Here is a 15,730-nt window from a genome sequence, read left to right as displayed (position 1 = left end):
CTGCAGTCAGAGTGACAAAACCAACCCCAGGTCATCTCTGCTCTCGTCGATAATACGCCGCGCAGAAGCTTGTAAGAGGCTTGTAAAAAGCTCAGGAGTTGATCTTATGGTTAGAAAATGAGGCTAAAGAGGACGTGAGATCAGCACAGGACAAGGCCAAGATCTCACCTTGATCAAAAAACCTCAAGGTAATAAAAAGATCCTGCATCACTTTGGGTTTAGGAATTGTTAAAATCGTTGTAGATTAAGTTGATAAAAGCACCCAAGACCCTGTGTTCGCTAGTGGAACACAAAGGAAGGCATGGGAGAGGAGGAAGGGTGGTATGGATTAAAAGCCGAGAATGGGTCAGTACCCCTGCTTGCCATGTACTCGCTTCCGTGAGAGACACTCTGTACGGCCTTGAATAAGTCACTTCAGCCCGAGCCTCTGTTTCAGCCCCTGCATGACGGGAACAGGCCAGGCCCCTCCAACACCTCAGGGGTAGGGTTAATTCAATTTGCAGATCCACCAACAGGCGGCAGCAGAAGCCCTTAGCCTCAACAGGCCATTTAATCCACGGCGGACGCTTGCAGCTTAGACGCTTCAGCCCCCGGTGCGGAAAAGCTAGGGTAAGTTTTCAGTACGGAGGCACTCAGAGGTCAAAGCATTTACAGAGAGAGAAACTGCAACAGTTGGAGAACAGGAACAAGTGGGAATTTGCCCTTCTGATTTGGCATAAGTGCACTAAAAATTGATTGGTTTCTCCAACTGTAAGGAGCCTTCACAGAGCCTGGCCCAACACAGGGTTTGCTTTCCCTCAGCCAGGATTGGGAAGTCAGGATTTTGCCCACATGTTCACATTTTTAAAAGTCACACACGGTAAAAGCCAACCAACCCTTAGTTTGTAACCATCCCAATTGTCTTACGCACCTCCCCAGGCTGCCAGGAGAGTCCTTTGAGTTCTAGATAGTCGCCTTAGATAAGGACTGGGCTGCACTAGCCACCTGCTTGTAGATCTGCAGCCTGGCAGGTATCTGAGCAGGGTGACTCTCCCCCAGTTACTCCTCAGGACACCTGGCTGTCTAGCTAGGATATGTACACCACCCCACTCTGCTCATGTCACAGCCTGGGATTGCATTTTGACCAAGAGCAGCATCCTGAGCAGGGGGCAGGGTGTGCAAGAGAAAGGCTACTATGGTTTAAAATTGAGGGCAAGGCCAAGATGGCAGCTTCCCCAGAGCTAAGTCCATTAGTCTGACCTCACAGGGTACTCAAGGCACCAGAAAGTTAGGGGAGAATTGGCCCCTTTATCCTTTCACAACATGCTCTGTTCAGAAGGGGTGCTAATCAGGAATTCATTCAGGCACTTTGAACAGCATACACAATTGAGGCCTAAAATTTACTCCACTTTGAAACAGTCAGTCTGGAGGGAGGGGGCCCATAAACCTTCTTTGAGGTAGATCTTTAGTAATAAACCATCCAGAGGCCCAGCCCCATTACATCTGTTACCACCATTTAAAATTCCCCCTACCAAAAGGGCCTCTTTTAATGCAGGGCCATAGTGACCTAGTGGATGAGGGTCAAGGGCTGGGACCTAAAACTTCTAGTCCCAGCTGTGCCATCCACTACGCTTGCCTAGGCTAGGCCAAGAGGTATTTTTAAAAAGTGTGGTAGCCAGCAAAGGTCCATAAAGCTGCGGTTTTCACTACGAAAAACAGGGTTTAACTGCTGTGAAGCTAACCTGGTAACTGGTGTTAAAATCCTAGTGTAGTTTTAAGACATTGTTAATTGGCCACACAGCTCTCCAGCTCAGGCTTCACTGGGAAAGACAGTGAAGCCTCTGCTACCCCGGTCCCTTGCTGTAAAAAGCATAGGAGCCAAGGCATTGCATTTTTAATAGTCTAGGCCAGTGGTCCCCAAACTTCTTAGAAAGGTGACTCACCCACCGCTGTGTCTTTTCTGCAACCCTCCCGGGGTCCAAATTTGTGGGTGTGGGCCCAAAACCATAGGCCAGCATCCTTCCCCTCCACCATCCTGTATCTTCCACCCCAGCACCACAAGTCTAATCCCAGCCTGGTGCAGAGGGGAAGCATGCCCTGGATGGGAAGGACAGGGGACTGAAGAGCAAGCCTGCCCTGCACTCACCCCACAGCTCCCATCCCACAGGGCTGCACCTGACCCCCCCACCTCCAGGAAATGTGACCTGGTGCACATGATCACAGCCCCACCCCTCAGTGGCAGAGGCGGCCAGTCCAAACCCGAATGGCACTGTCTCACGGTGCCTAGTCCCACTGTTTCAGTGTGAGTGGGGTGGACCCCTCTGGCCATGGGCCTGCTGTGGAGGGGAGATACCAGGTCACAACCCCATTGTGACCCAATGTTTGGGAAAGGCCAAGCAAGGTAAAGTCAAGGTGCATTGCCCGAGGGGGAAATACGGCTGATTAGACTCTAGCAGGTGCATGACTCGTGTGTGTCACTGGCTTCAGGCTAGCAGCCCTGGGTTCAATCCCCAAAGCTGACAAGCCATGCAGACGGATCATGTGACGCACACAGGAAAAAAAAAAAAACTAGATCACACTTAGCTATTAGAGTTGACAGTAGGAAGAGCCCAGGGTCATTCCAGGTGAGCTCCTGGGGATCAAGGCAGGGCCACCGTGTACCATACAGGTTCTAGGATCCTGCCTGTTTTAAGTGTCCCCCAGCATTGGCGCTTTCCCATTTGACCTTCGAGGCTGCTTCGCAGTCTGAGATCTCCCCTCCCCTGCTATTTATTCTAGTTTATTTTTCCAACTACCATCCCATTACTGCTGGTTACTCCTGCTCCACTCCCTTCCTGCTCCTTGTTTATAGACAGCTACACCCACGGGCCAGGGCTAACCCTTTGCAGGTTACACACAGCAAACTGGGTTTGAGAGAAAGAGTCCAACAGTCTGTGTGAATAAAACAACTTTAATAATGTACAGCAGAAATTGGACAGCTTGTTCTTATATTAAACACAAGATTTCCTATATTACAATGTATTTACATTTGCATACTGAAGAGGTAAAGTGTCTAAGTGACTATTTTACAGTCCTTTTCTAATAAAATGTACATGGAAAGGGGGCAGAGAAGTACCCAGAAAGATCTGTTCTGAAGCCAGAGTACCATCCATTCATCTTGTGTCAGAGACTAGAGGCACAAGCTTTGACCTGAAACCCCTCCCTAGTTTGATGCCATTGATCAACCTGAAATACCTCCCCTGGTTGAACCAAATGCCTGATCCCAACCGTTTAGTTACTGTATACTGTTAAGACAGCTGGTCTGTTTCTCTTCAGACAAGACTGCGTTTCAGTGCCGGGCAAAGTGATTCCTAGATTTGCTACAAGTCAGCTAAGTAAGGTTTGCACACCACTCTGGCACATTTGCATGAAAAGTGCTGTGTAAATGCTACATTGTTATTCCCATTTCAGAGGGTCCAGTGAGGGTTTGACCGCTCTTATCCGTACCTATGAACTGAGTGTTTCAAAACCTTATCACAAGGTGATGCCATCCCCTTCCACCCCACCCCTTCTAGACAGTCAGTCCAGTAAAACTCTGGCATGTGCTGTTTGGTATGGTATTGAGGCAGGTACGTGTGTTTACTGTTGGGGGGTGGTGGAGCGGATCAACCAAGGAATTAAATTGCTGAATTAGTGTCATAAAGAAAGTCTTTGGACAGCTAATGGAACAGGAGACCTTGTGCTCTGAAGGAGAATTTTCTTAATGCTCATGGGAAGACCAGATGGCAACCCCTACTTATCAGTGTGATGGGCCTCTCTGTGGCAGTTTATTTCAGTCGCGCAGACCCTCCCCAGCCCCTGCACAAGTCTCATTTGAAAGGTCCTGCTACAGTAGCTGAAGAGTCTTGTAGGTATTTTTAAGGCACACACCACCTTGGTTTCTCAATGCAGAAGAAGGGTTCGGTAAGTAACGAGTCACATTGGAGATGCAGTAATTTCTGGCTGAGAAATAATCAGAACAAATCAGAAGGGAAAGCTGTACATTGACCAACCCTGTATGCTGCCCCAGGAACCCAGGGTCTAAGATGCAGACCGCTGCAGATAGGGAGGCAGCTCAGTCCTGCCTGTCATTTAAAAGCAATGGGAGAATGCAAAATGGCTCCAAACACAATGCAAAAGACTCCTCATTTGACAGATATAAATCACAGCTAGGATGGGGGCCTGAGGGAAGAGAGACACAGACAGTGAGAATAGAAGGTCCATTAAACCTGCGAGCCAGAGAAGAGATGAAAGCTCACCTTACAGAGCAGGCTCAAGGTTCGAGTAGAAAGTTCCAGTGTAAATTCAGCTGTGTGCATTTGGATTTTTTTTTTTTTTCCTTTTTTGCAGTGATTTCTTTACAAACAAAGAGGTTGAGAGGTAATTATAGATTGTTTCTCTTCTCTTATAAAAATTAAGAATATTAAAAAAAGTTAAAATCCAGACCCTCCCAATCAAATAAAAAATAATCAAATGCACTCCAGTTAAAAGTTATGGCTTCAGAGTTACATAGCACAGATAACACCCTAACCATCACTCAACTCAGCCTTCCAATGTTGCCTTTAATGCTGCATTCGGTTCAGATACAGGACTCAGCCCTGGGCTATTTCTAACATTCACTAGGCAACAGTCAAATCAATTCTACTTCACCCTGATTGGTTATTCAATTAAAATAAGTTTCATGCAGTTACCCCCTCCCTACCCCACCCAAAAAGTTATACACAGCTGCTTCCAGAATAGTAGATATTTATAGATGTATATTTAAAAGATGGACACGTATTTCCAATCCCAGTCACCAATGGTCAGATCCTGCAGTGTGCCGAGTGCTCCTTGAGAGGTGCTGTGCACAATTGTTTCCATGGACACTGAGCTCTTCACAGATCAGACCTTAAACGCTTGGCTCCAAGTTCTAGAGTGTTGCTGCCAAAGCCCTTTGAGAGATCCAAGGGTTATGTTGCTAAGAGGCTGATGTCCCTGTGGCCTGGGGTCCCCTCCACCCAGGGGTAGGGTCAGCTCCAATCTCAGACACGCTTCTTGTCTCCTTTGCATCCCGCCCGCAGACGGCTCCTCCGGCAAGGCAACCTTTCCATTCCGCCACACATTACAAACCAGGGTTTTCAAAACAAAAGCTTAAATTTCAGGGACAAAAATCAGTACCCTGCTTTAAAAAGGAGAGGGATGGCAGTGAGGCAACTTGACAAAGTTCCTGCAGCTGGCAGGAGAGAGGCCTGCTCTGGGAGAAAGAAGGATCTGGCTGTAAGCAGCCTAGTCACGCTAGATAATGCTCACTACTGGACAGGCAAGGCACCAGCACGCGTAGCTCAGAAGAGGACACTTTAGATTTGCACATGCACGGAGAAACACGAACAGGAATGTGCCAACCTACAAGCAGATACTCTGCACGTCTAAGGGGGACTGAACAGGCACAGGGCACACATGGCTTTGCACATGCACACACTGTTGCACACACTGTTGCACACACTAGCAGCCAGTTTGGCTTTTTGTATTTTTCAAGCTCAAAAGAAGGAGAACTGGTTTTATGAAGCCAAAGCCTCTTCTGTGTGTCTCTGCCAGTCCCTGGAAAACCTGCAGGTCTGGCAACATAACCATCCCTTTCCCTCCCCACTCCCAGGCCCTGAACGCTTCCCAGCGAACGCGCCATATTCACTGGACTACACAGGGATTTCCATCAAAGAAAAGTTATGGTCACAGCAAGATCCATCCGCACAAATCCCTCTCAAGTCTCCACGCTGTCAAGAGGTGGTTATAAAAGGTTTCTGTTTGTTTCATACCCAAACCAGGAAGAGAACATTTCTTTTAATAGGCTCTGTCCTCCCTGGCTAGCAGCCCATAGATCACATGGTCTGGTCGGTAGCAGTAGGTTGGGTAGAAACACGAGGTAGGCCTCAATCCCCTCGACTATCATGGCAGCTTTTGGGCAGCTTCCTCATGCTGCGACTTGTGGGCTAGATCTTCACATCTTCCTGGACGCTGAGCTGCGAGAGCGTTTTCTTAATGCGGAGGGCCGTTAGGCGAGCTGCACCATTTGCATACCAGCACTCACGCATCATCTTGCCCATCACTCGTAACGCCTAGCAAGGAAACGGAGAGAAACGTCAGCCCTGACCCTTTCAGGGAGTTCAGTTCCTTCTGTTAACACACCAAATCAAAGCTTTAAAGTGAATCCAAAGCTCGTGGAAGGTGCTGGCGTATCTGTGCCATGACTGAAGCCCTCTGCTTCTCCCCAGAATAGGCACAGCATGGGCAGCAGCAATGCAAGCTCCCCATGCTTCCCTGCCAGCATACTTCACCCTTCGCCTGGAGGGATATCCCTTCTACAGAGGGGGCGAGAGAGTGTCTTCATGGGCCATCTGATTCTCAGCCATTCCACCAACATGGGAATGCATTACTGTCGGTTTTTGTAAGGACATGGACCATTAGGAACTGCACGGAGACCCAGCTGTTTCACCCCATCTGCATAATGTGACAGCAAGGTTGTTCTGAGCATTCGTGAACATTTGTATAGCGCTCTGAAAAAGTCAAGCATTAAGAGGTAGATGTTTCACAGCCCCAGAGCAGTTACAAGGTAACAAAGTTCACTCACTATTATGAACGTGGAATTATTAACCACTCAGATTTCCATCATATGCAACGTGGATGGCGCACAATGGACTTGAAACAGACTTGCTATCCAAGCTCTGGGAGCACACATCTGGCCTTCTCCACCGAGCGGAGTGCAAGAGTGATCACCTACTCTCTAGCCTCAGATGGGATCCTCTCCACGTTCACTTTCCCACTGGACTTCCCCACACTGATTCTGTCCATGGACCCCAAACCCGCCTTGGAGGGACCAGTGACTCCTGGCTGGAGTAGGGAAATCCAGCCTCCATGCTTACTAAATCTGGAACTCAGTGTCCAGGACTGAATCTAATCTTTACCTATTCAGTGGATAGTGCATTTCCTTTAGGCTCAAAGGAAGACTATGACATATCTTACCTCATAACTCTGCCACCAGTTAGGGATGTTGGGGCGCAACTTCTGATCACACACCACCTTCCGCATCTCCTCAATGGAGGGGTCGGAGGGCACAAGGTCATAGTATGGGAGTTGATATTCTTCATGGATACCTAAGCATGGGAAGGGAAAAGGTCATTCACAGAGAACTGAAATCACTACCACTCTCACCAGAGCCACAATACCCCCAGCCTGGATGACATGACTTATAAAAGTGAAGAGTCAGCAATTCAGGAAGCAGAATGCAGTTAACTGGGATTAGGCCAGGGCCCTGGGGTGAGCACCTCCCCTCTCCTGGGAAAAGGGCCAAGATATGTTTACTGACCACAAGTGCTCAGGACTTAGTGGATACAAAAGATGGCACTTTCAACAACAGGATGCCCATCCCTGCCCCCATCCACTACTATATGCTAGGACACTGGCTCAGTACCGATTCATAGGAAAGCAACCTATGTCCTGAATCAGCAACATCACTTCCTGCTCTAAGGTTCGGCTAAAGAAATAGGTGTGCCACCAACAGCACACCTACCCATCACCTCTCACGTGCCTGGTTTACGAGCAGGCTTGAGTCTCTTCCCCACACTACCACCATCCTGTGGCCATACTCTTGGGTGACGCTGCATTTACCCCTGTATCCTGGGATCATAACCATCTCCACGACTGCCTGAAGGACAGGTTATTCTCTCCTAGCTCCAGGCCTCAGTTAAGTCAAAGACAAGGGTTGTGGGGTTTTTTTTGGTTGGTTGGGGGCGTGGGGGGGCAGTGGGGAGAAGAAGCTGAAAACCCATTACCTCCTGAACTGCACCTACGAGCAATCTCCCAGTAGACCAGGCCAAGGGCATAGATATCAGCACATTTAAATGAATCAAAATGCTTCATGTTAATGGTTTCATCCAAGACCTCAGGGGCCATGTATCTGCAACAAAGAAAAAACAATGTCATTTTCTTGTCATAGGGACTCCCTGGAAGACCATCAATGATGAATTCTCCATGTTTATTGTATACAACATGGGTTACCAGATACAGTGCTTGGATGCTGCACAGAAGTTAAACAATGAAAATAAAAACAGAACCCAATGATGTGGACAGAAGCAGACACTGTGTTAAGAGAGCAAACAGGATAATCCAAAACAAAACACCAGAAAGAAAGAGGGGTGAAAGGAGGAGGCGGGAAGGGTCAGAGGTGCACTGAGCCAAAGATAGCAATGACCCCTGAGGCTGGGGTGGAGGCGAGGGAGCCTCACAGGCGAGTTGTTGGAAGCAGAGGCCATCTAGCCAACCTTAGCCTTGGAAGGACGTAAGTGGAGGGAATAGGAAGTAGGCTGTGACTGTTCAAGTACCTCAAACCTAGATTCATTCATAAATAAAAAAAGCCACTAAATATTCTCCTTCAGTACTCTGGAAACCCTGCCAATGCCTAAGATAGAAACTCTATCAATCCCCAGTAAGGCTCACACGTTTTCTATACCAGTGGTTCTCAACCTATTTATCATTGTGGGCTGCAGATTGAGAACCACAGCACCAACCCTGCTCCCCCACACAGTCCCCTACGTCCAGCTCCCCCCACCCAGAGACCCCTCCAGACAGCAGGGACCAGAGTCCCAACCGGTGGCCTAAAACCTGGGGGTGCTGCAGCATCCCCACAAACCCCTATTTCCCAGTGCCTCCCCTCCCCACAAACCTGTCCAGAGACCCACTCTCCCACGCTCCAGCAGGCTGCCAGATGCTGTCTTCCACTCAGCTATCCCTACCCCCTTTCAAACCAGAGCAGCAAATTTTGAATATATATTTTTAAAAAGCACACCACATGTGGCCCAAGAACTGCTGTTTTATACCCTATTTCTGATAGCACTGAACCTTGATCAGGAGTACAGCTGAGCCCGCTCCCTACCGTTTGGTTCCAACCCTTTGATTTGGCGCAATATCAATGGTATCGGTAACAGAATCATGCCGGACAGCCAGACCCAGGTCAGCAATGGCACACATGCCGTTCTTCTTCACCAGGATGTTCTTGGATTTCAAGTCCCTATGTGCAATCCCTGGTTTTCCTGATGGAGTAAAATAAGTCTCAATAGCAGATTTTCCTCTCTCACCTTAGTGGATCTGATCAGTGCAGATGAGCTGAACACAGAAAATGGAGGGACTGAGGCGGTCAAGTCCAGAGTGAATCTGAATCTTAACATCTCTGTGCATAGTAGGATCTGCAGCCCTGTTCTTCCTCCAGTCTTATTTAAACTCTGTACCAGTGAAAAGTGCTAAAAACACTAAAGAGCTTTCATTTAACCTCCAAGTACTATTATTTAAACTGCAGCAGACCCACTGCACCAGCTGTCTCATCCACGCAGACATGATCCCTGCTCTGAAGAGTTTACAATCTGTTTTGCTCTGTCATTGCCTATGCTAATCTCTTCTGTGCTCCCCATCCCAACCAGAGCCAGCTGAGAGAGAGAGAGAGAAAGACACACCCTCCCCCCTCCCCCCTCCGGTCTAACAGGAGCTAGACTAAGACTAACTCATTTCAATGACTTTTGCTCAATACCAAACTGGCCTAGATTCAGTCCCCAGGTCCTTAAGGCACTTTTTCTCTTTCATTTTATGATTAAATTCCATCTCTCTCTCTCAGTACAAGGCACCCTGTGCATCATACAAGCCCCATATTACTGTCTTCACCTTTCCTGCTTTAGCCTCTCCAAAGAATGTCTAGTTCATGTTTAGGATACTTTGCTAGCACTCTCTTACCCTGGGTCCCCACAATCTCCATGTGTAGGTGTGCCAATCCGCTGGCAGCAGACAGGGCCAGTTTAATCATTCCCTCAATGGTCACTGTGTATCTGTTGAGGTAATCAAACAGAGAGCCATGCTCATGGTAATCAGAGACAAGCCACAGCTGAGTCCAGGTCCCGTTATCTGTAGCAAGAGAAAAAGTGGAGAGAGCAGCACAACATCAGCACTTACGGGGCATTTTGTTTTTGAACAAACATAGGAAGAGCTGCCAGATTAGACTGCAGGTCAGCAACAAGTCCGAGCAGACAAGGGAAGAACTACAAGGCAAAAGTGTAACGATTGCTTATAGCACCTTAGCACACTATATATAGTTAGTACATTTCCCAAGCAGCTTTTCACAGTATTGAAGCAGTGACAGGTAGCTTTGTACTACGAATGCTGCAATGTGTCTGCTAGTGACAGCGGCGATTTTATGGATTCTTCTCAGCAAGGCGAGTTCTGTGGATTAAGCCCATACTCAGGGACAAAGGAAATACTGCTAAGCATTTCAGTGCACAGGTCAGGCTGTACTCCATCCCCGTTTTAACCAAGTTAAATTATTAGAATTATTTTGATCTAGCAAATACTTCTATTAACTGAAAAAAGTGAAGAACAGAACTGACCATGTTAAGAATGTTTTAATAAATAATTTAACTTACATTAAAACGGGAAGTCTCCAGACTGCTCATGCATTCGACTACTATTCAAGCTTCCTTCGTAAAAAGTTATGTCACACAGACAGCTTTAATAGTTTTTAATGATGGCTAGCTATATTTATAATTTGGGGAAATGATCATAACACTTTACAAATATACGGATGGCTCTCTTTATTTCATTAAAAAAGACAAAAAAAAAGTAGATCCTATAGTAGAACGTGGAACTCTGAGGAACCTACGGCCATTCGGACTTTGACGCTGAAGGTTGAGACAGCATTTTTACCTTTGTTATCTGCAGCAATAAACCCCAAGATGTTCTCATGTCGCAACATGACAGTCTGGTATATTTCTGCTTCCCTAAACCAGGAGCGCTCTTCCCGTGAAGAGAAGATTTTCACGGCCACATCACCTCCACGCCACCTGCCACGCCACACCTCCCCAAAGCGGCCTTTTCCAATGATCTCCTGTAGGACAATGGTTCGAGCCACGGTTCGCTGGACAAAGAGTGGCAAACCTGTGGGCAAAAGATTGAAAGAAGAATTCAGACGAGGGACACTTGAGAGATGCTACAAGGTTTAGAACAGAACATCGAAAGGGTTGTCTTGGTTGGATTTGATTGTATTTAGCAGTCCAAATAAAAACCCAAGAGCCATCTCTCATTCCGCCAGGGATGGAAGCGCTTTGGCCCACAAATACAAGTTTTCACAACTAGAAAATTTCGCCTCCCTCTCTCAAGAACTGATTTGGGAACAGTGATCGGAAAAGAAGATCGTTCTCATCCTTGGCCCTTCTTCCAACATATGAATCTGATTGTTATTGTTCTCTCCCCATTGCCAGTCATTCACTGACCACTTCCAAACGCTTCTCTGTGGGCTCAGTTTTTATTCAGAACAAAATTCTGTGGACAATATTCTGGAGAACAATCCTGCCCCGTGTTCTGAAACCAGTTATTCTGACTGGACTCGAAGTACTATTCTATACAGGTTCTTCTGCTGCACTCATCAGTACATTATCTGAGCAATCACATGCATGTTGCACCATCTTTGTGAAAAGATGAGAAAATATCATTTCTAACCAAAGTTACCCTGAACCTGCTACAACAGGACCAACATGTAAGGTCTTTCAACAGTAGTGGGAGATCACCAAAACCACAAAAACAGCAACAAAATCAAATGGCTAGCTTTCTCTCGCCAAGGAAATCAGTAAGTCAACACACACTGATACAGACCTAAAAAAGTCTCAGTGGATTTAGACCACAAGAGTCCTGCAATTTCTTAACTGTTCCAAATCACTTTGGGCCAAGACCTGGCACACCATCTTGTGCTGTGATCCCCATCAGATCTTGTAAGCTGAGCAGAGTCAGTGCTCACAGAGAGAAAGTTCTCTAAGGAACATCGAGAGGCTATATGTAAGAAGTGGAGTTGGTTTGAAGACAGAGACAGCACTAAAATAAGCAACACCCCAGCATTTGTTAAGGGGCTATTACATTGATGTAGGTGCAGTCTTTTAGGTAAGACACAACGTTGGAGTCCTGACTAGCTCTGGTCATTAAAGATTCCACAGCACTTTGCATATGACACACACAATTTAATGCTTATGTCCTGACCAAATGCCTACTTGGGTAAGTTACATTGCAGGGGCAATCTGTAGAGGCAGAATGTCGACTGGATATACAATTCATTTCTTGTCCCAACCTGTTGTACAGTGTTGTGTGCTATTAAACCACACAATTCCACCCCAGAGAGCCCAGGAAGTGCCCAGGAAGTTAACCTTGTGGGTAGTTCATTTACACATTTCTTTGGGATTCTTTGGGTTGAAGGGTGCTATATAAATGTAAAATCTATATACTAGTTTCCTAACTCTGATGCAATTTCTGTAGAGACACTGCCATTTCTCCATCAGCTTTGATGGAGCTAGTGTCATTTGAAAGCTGGTAACTTGTAGATGTGCAGTGAAGTTTGTTAAAAATTCAAAAATGGTACAGAACCAAACACCAATCACATGAACCAGATGCACTGTATTCTGAGTCAAGGGAAGGTATCATAAATTCACAACAGAGAGCAGGGACAGCTATATCTGATGTTGCATTTACAGGTAGATGGAATTGTTTCCTGGGTATGATCTAGATTTTATATACTGAAATCCACAAACACTACTTTATGTAAATGCCAAATGACTCAATGATGATAGAGTACAGTATCTCTTATGTATTCTACGGTTCCCATCCCCAAAGTATCCAAGTGCTGATATTGGGCCACTGGCTTCACTGTCTAATGTACAATTGGATTTAGAACAAACACCAGTGACCTATTACAATTCAGACTGTACGTAAGGAAGGATAGCCAATGGCCTTATATTAGAACATTGATACCACGGCGATGAGCACTTCAGAATACAGGATTCCATTACAATTACATGCCATTTATTATTTCCAAAGCAACAGCAGCTTAGTACCTGAGCCAGAGCCAGAAGTGGAGAGATCATAAACTAGATCTTGCAGAGTCTTATCCTTGGACAGACACATTTCACAAGAGGGATCTTCCATGTCCAACCGCTGACGATTGTGATAAACTCGTTGGTGGTGATGAAAGACGAAAACCACTACGATCATGACGACAAACAAAAGGAAGACAGGCCCTGCAATCACTGCTACTAACTCAACAGGGCCCCAGCTAGACTGAGGTTCGTTCTCTTTCACGTGACCTTTAGTGAGAGGAGGGAAAAACAACATTTTAAGCACAACCTGATTCCTTTATATATATATTCTCGAAACCGTATAGGCAAGAGTCCCTAACCCCTTCTCTTACAGCCTGAACTACTTTAACTCTGTCTCAGAACTTGTAAAGGACACTCCAAGCAGCAAAATTCACTAGCTATTCCAAAGCAGGAGAGGTAAACAGGCTGGGTAGGAACAACAGATAAGGAAGGTCATCACTTTTACTGCAGCTGCAAGAAGCAGTTGATGACCCCAGTTGAGCGCTCAGTTTAGGGTTTATAATAGTGTATTTTAGGTCCTGAAGTGAGACTATCTTGGAACCAAAAACTATAACCAAACAATTTCAGAAGACCAGTCTGTAATGCATCTTCCATCTAAGCCCAGAATACACTTTACATGAGGAACGGTAGCTTTGTTTATGGGGGGTCCCCTGCACCTCAACTTCCCTTTTATTCTTGCCCAGGAGGCTCCATCTTGGATTAACCTAGCTTTCTGCCCTAGGCCTGGATGCGTTGCTCCCTCTCAACACAGTCACTACTGCCTAATCAGCTAGATGATCACTTAAGCTCAATGCAAAGCATTCCTTCCCACCTTCCCCCAAAATAAATTGGTCACTGCCTTCACATAGCAATGTGGCTAAAGCAGTAAGTTGGCTACCATCAAAGCCAACTTTCTTAATAAAAATTATAGTGAAGGAGGAAGGAATTATCCCCCACATGTAACAGCCAATGAGTCTTTAGCTCAAATCCTTCACCAGTTGATTTTAACCAGACAAAATAGAATTCCCCTCCTACCTTGATGGATGATGGTACCATTCTGCAACTCATGAGAACTCAGAGAAACTGCCCAGAATGAGGGAGATAAACTGCATGTGCCTTCTCTGCCACAAGGGCTCTGGCTGAACAGGTGGTTGGGTTTAAGTGTGGGGTTGCCGAGCATTACAGGAGGTCAGATTAGACAATGTGGTGGTCCCTTCTGGCCTTGAACTCTGACAAGACAGTTTTCTTCCAGCACCCTCATTCCAGGACAGATCTGTTTCTGTTGCACTCAGAGTTCAAACATCTCCCTCATTTTACTCTGAAGTGTAAAACCACACTCAGAGCTCATGACTGAAAGAGGAGTTTCAGTCCCTCAGGAAGCAAGTCTATCGGATAAAGAGCAGACTGCAGTACCACTCAATGCCACAAGGGGGATCTCAGACTAGTCCCAGGGACTGCTCCTTATCCTCAGGCCATCCTGGGCCTAGAGCACTGGGCAGAGGCAGGACATCCGTGACTGAGCGGCAGCATGGAGAAAGAACCTAATTTTCAAAGGACTCTGTGGGGGACACTAGGGGCAATGCTGATGAGGTGGGAGACTTATGCTGTCTTGATCACGTCAAACATTTGAAGGTGGGTGAACCAAAGGGGAGATCAGAGAAAATCCAATTTAGAGGCTTCTTCTCACCCTACAAACTGAATGGTACAATTTGATATTTTGCCTATCAGAGGATCTTAAACTGCTTCACAACCCTCTGTGAAGTAGGTCATCACTATTCCCTTTTTGCAGATGTGAAGGAATTGCCAATGTTCACAAAGCAAGTTAGTGGGAGAACTAGGAACAGGGTTCAGGAGTCCTGGTTCCCAACCCTGCTCTAACTATTAGACAATACCACATCTTCAATGAGATGACAGAGGATTTCTTTACTCACCACTGGGCACTGTTAGGTCAATTTCGTTGCAATAATCAGAATAGCAGCAGTGTGTGTTACGCAGATCTTCTGAACTCAGGCAATAGAAGGGTTTTCCAGCAGGAATCAGCTCTGCTTTAGGGATGCAGGTCCGGATGTGGTGCTCAACTCCATCCAGGTTGGAGATGGAGACCATGCAAGCCCCATCTGTTTTGCATGTGGAGTTTGCTTGATTGCAGTTGGAGCATGAACAGATCAAAGCTGCAGAAATCAGGACAGAGAAACCTCCTTGAAACCGACCAGAGCTGTGAGCAGGGAAACTCATCTACCATTGGGTAGGACACTGATTATTCTAAGGCTTTGCTGAGACAGAACTGGCTCTAAAAGGGACCAATAATATTTGCTGAATGTTTCAGACAAAGAGTAAGGAGCTAGGGAAGAGAGGGTTTGGGGTTTTTTTGGAAGGCAGTGGGGAATGTAGATTCCCCATCCCCCTCTAGGTCCATAACACAAAGAGCCACCCATGATAATCTAATCAACTTTCCGGCCATGCAATAGATAACATGCATTCAGCTACAGAAGACAGTTGCCACTGAACAACGCTGGAGTCTGCCAACATGAACTAGGCCAGTCCAGCCCTCACCCCCTAATGAGGCACTTAAAAAAAGGTAATAAATTATAAATGGTGCACAAAATCTGAAAGATGAGGGTCTTAGAGACCTATCCTGCCAATTCCATTTCCTAACAAATATATTCAGAACGGCTGGGTCTCTGTCTTAATTGCTAACAAGGGGGGACTGAAAAATTGGGTCTGTTTTTCTGGTAGCATCTAATTATTAAGCCATTCCCCTCTTCATGAGTCGAGGTTCAGAAATAGTTTTTCTAATTGAATTTATTATTCATTAAAGACACTGC

General features: G+C 46.3%; 1 protein-coding gene across 2 annotated transcripts in view; it reads right to left on the bottom strand.

Annotated features, from left to right (window-relative positions):
• Positions 1-2,913: 2,913 nt before the first annotated feature.
• The window catches only part of ACVR1B (activin A receptor type 1B), a 30,598-nt gene continuing 17,781 nt past the window's right edge, over positions 2,914-15,730 (bottom strand). For both annotated transcript variants that reach the window (XM_073319323.1, XM_073319324.2), the window contains exons 2-9: positions 14,837-15,076; positions 12,885-13,133; positions 10,714-10,944; positions 9,751-9,918; positions 8,903-9,059; positions 7,803-7,927; positions 6,994-7,124; positions 2,914-6,089 (exon numbers count right to left, since the gene is read on the bottom strand). In XM_073319323.1, coding sequence (XP_073175424.1) covers positions 5,964-6,089; positions 6,994-7,124; positions 7,803-7,927; positions 8,903-9,059; positions 9,751-9,918; positions 10,714-10,944; positions 12,885-13,133; positions 14,837-15,076 — 1,427 coding nt within the window. In that variant the 3' untranslated portion in view covers positions 2,914-5,963. The remainder of the gene's footprint in view (positions 6,090-6,993; positions 7,125-7,802; positions 7,928-8,902; positions 9,060-9,750; positions 9,919-10,713; positions 10,945-12,884; positions 13,134-14,836; positions 15,077-15,730) is intronic.

This window comes from Lepidochelys kempii, chromosome 20, assembly GCF_965140285.1.
Source record: "Lepidochelys kempii isolate rLepKem1 chromosome 20, rLepKem1.hap1, whole genome shotgun sequence".
Taxonomy (NCBI): Eukaryota; Metazoa; Chordata; order Testudines; family Cheloniidae; genus Lepidochelys; species Lepidochelys kempii.
This window is presented reverse-complemented; position numbering and strand designations above follow the sequence as displayed.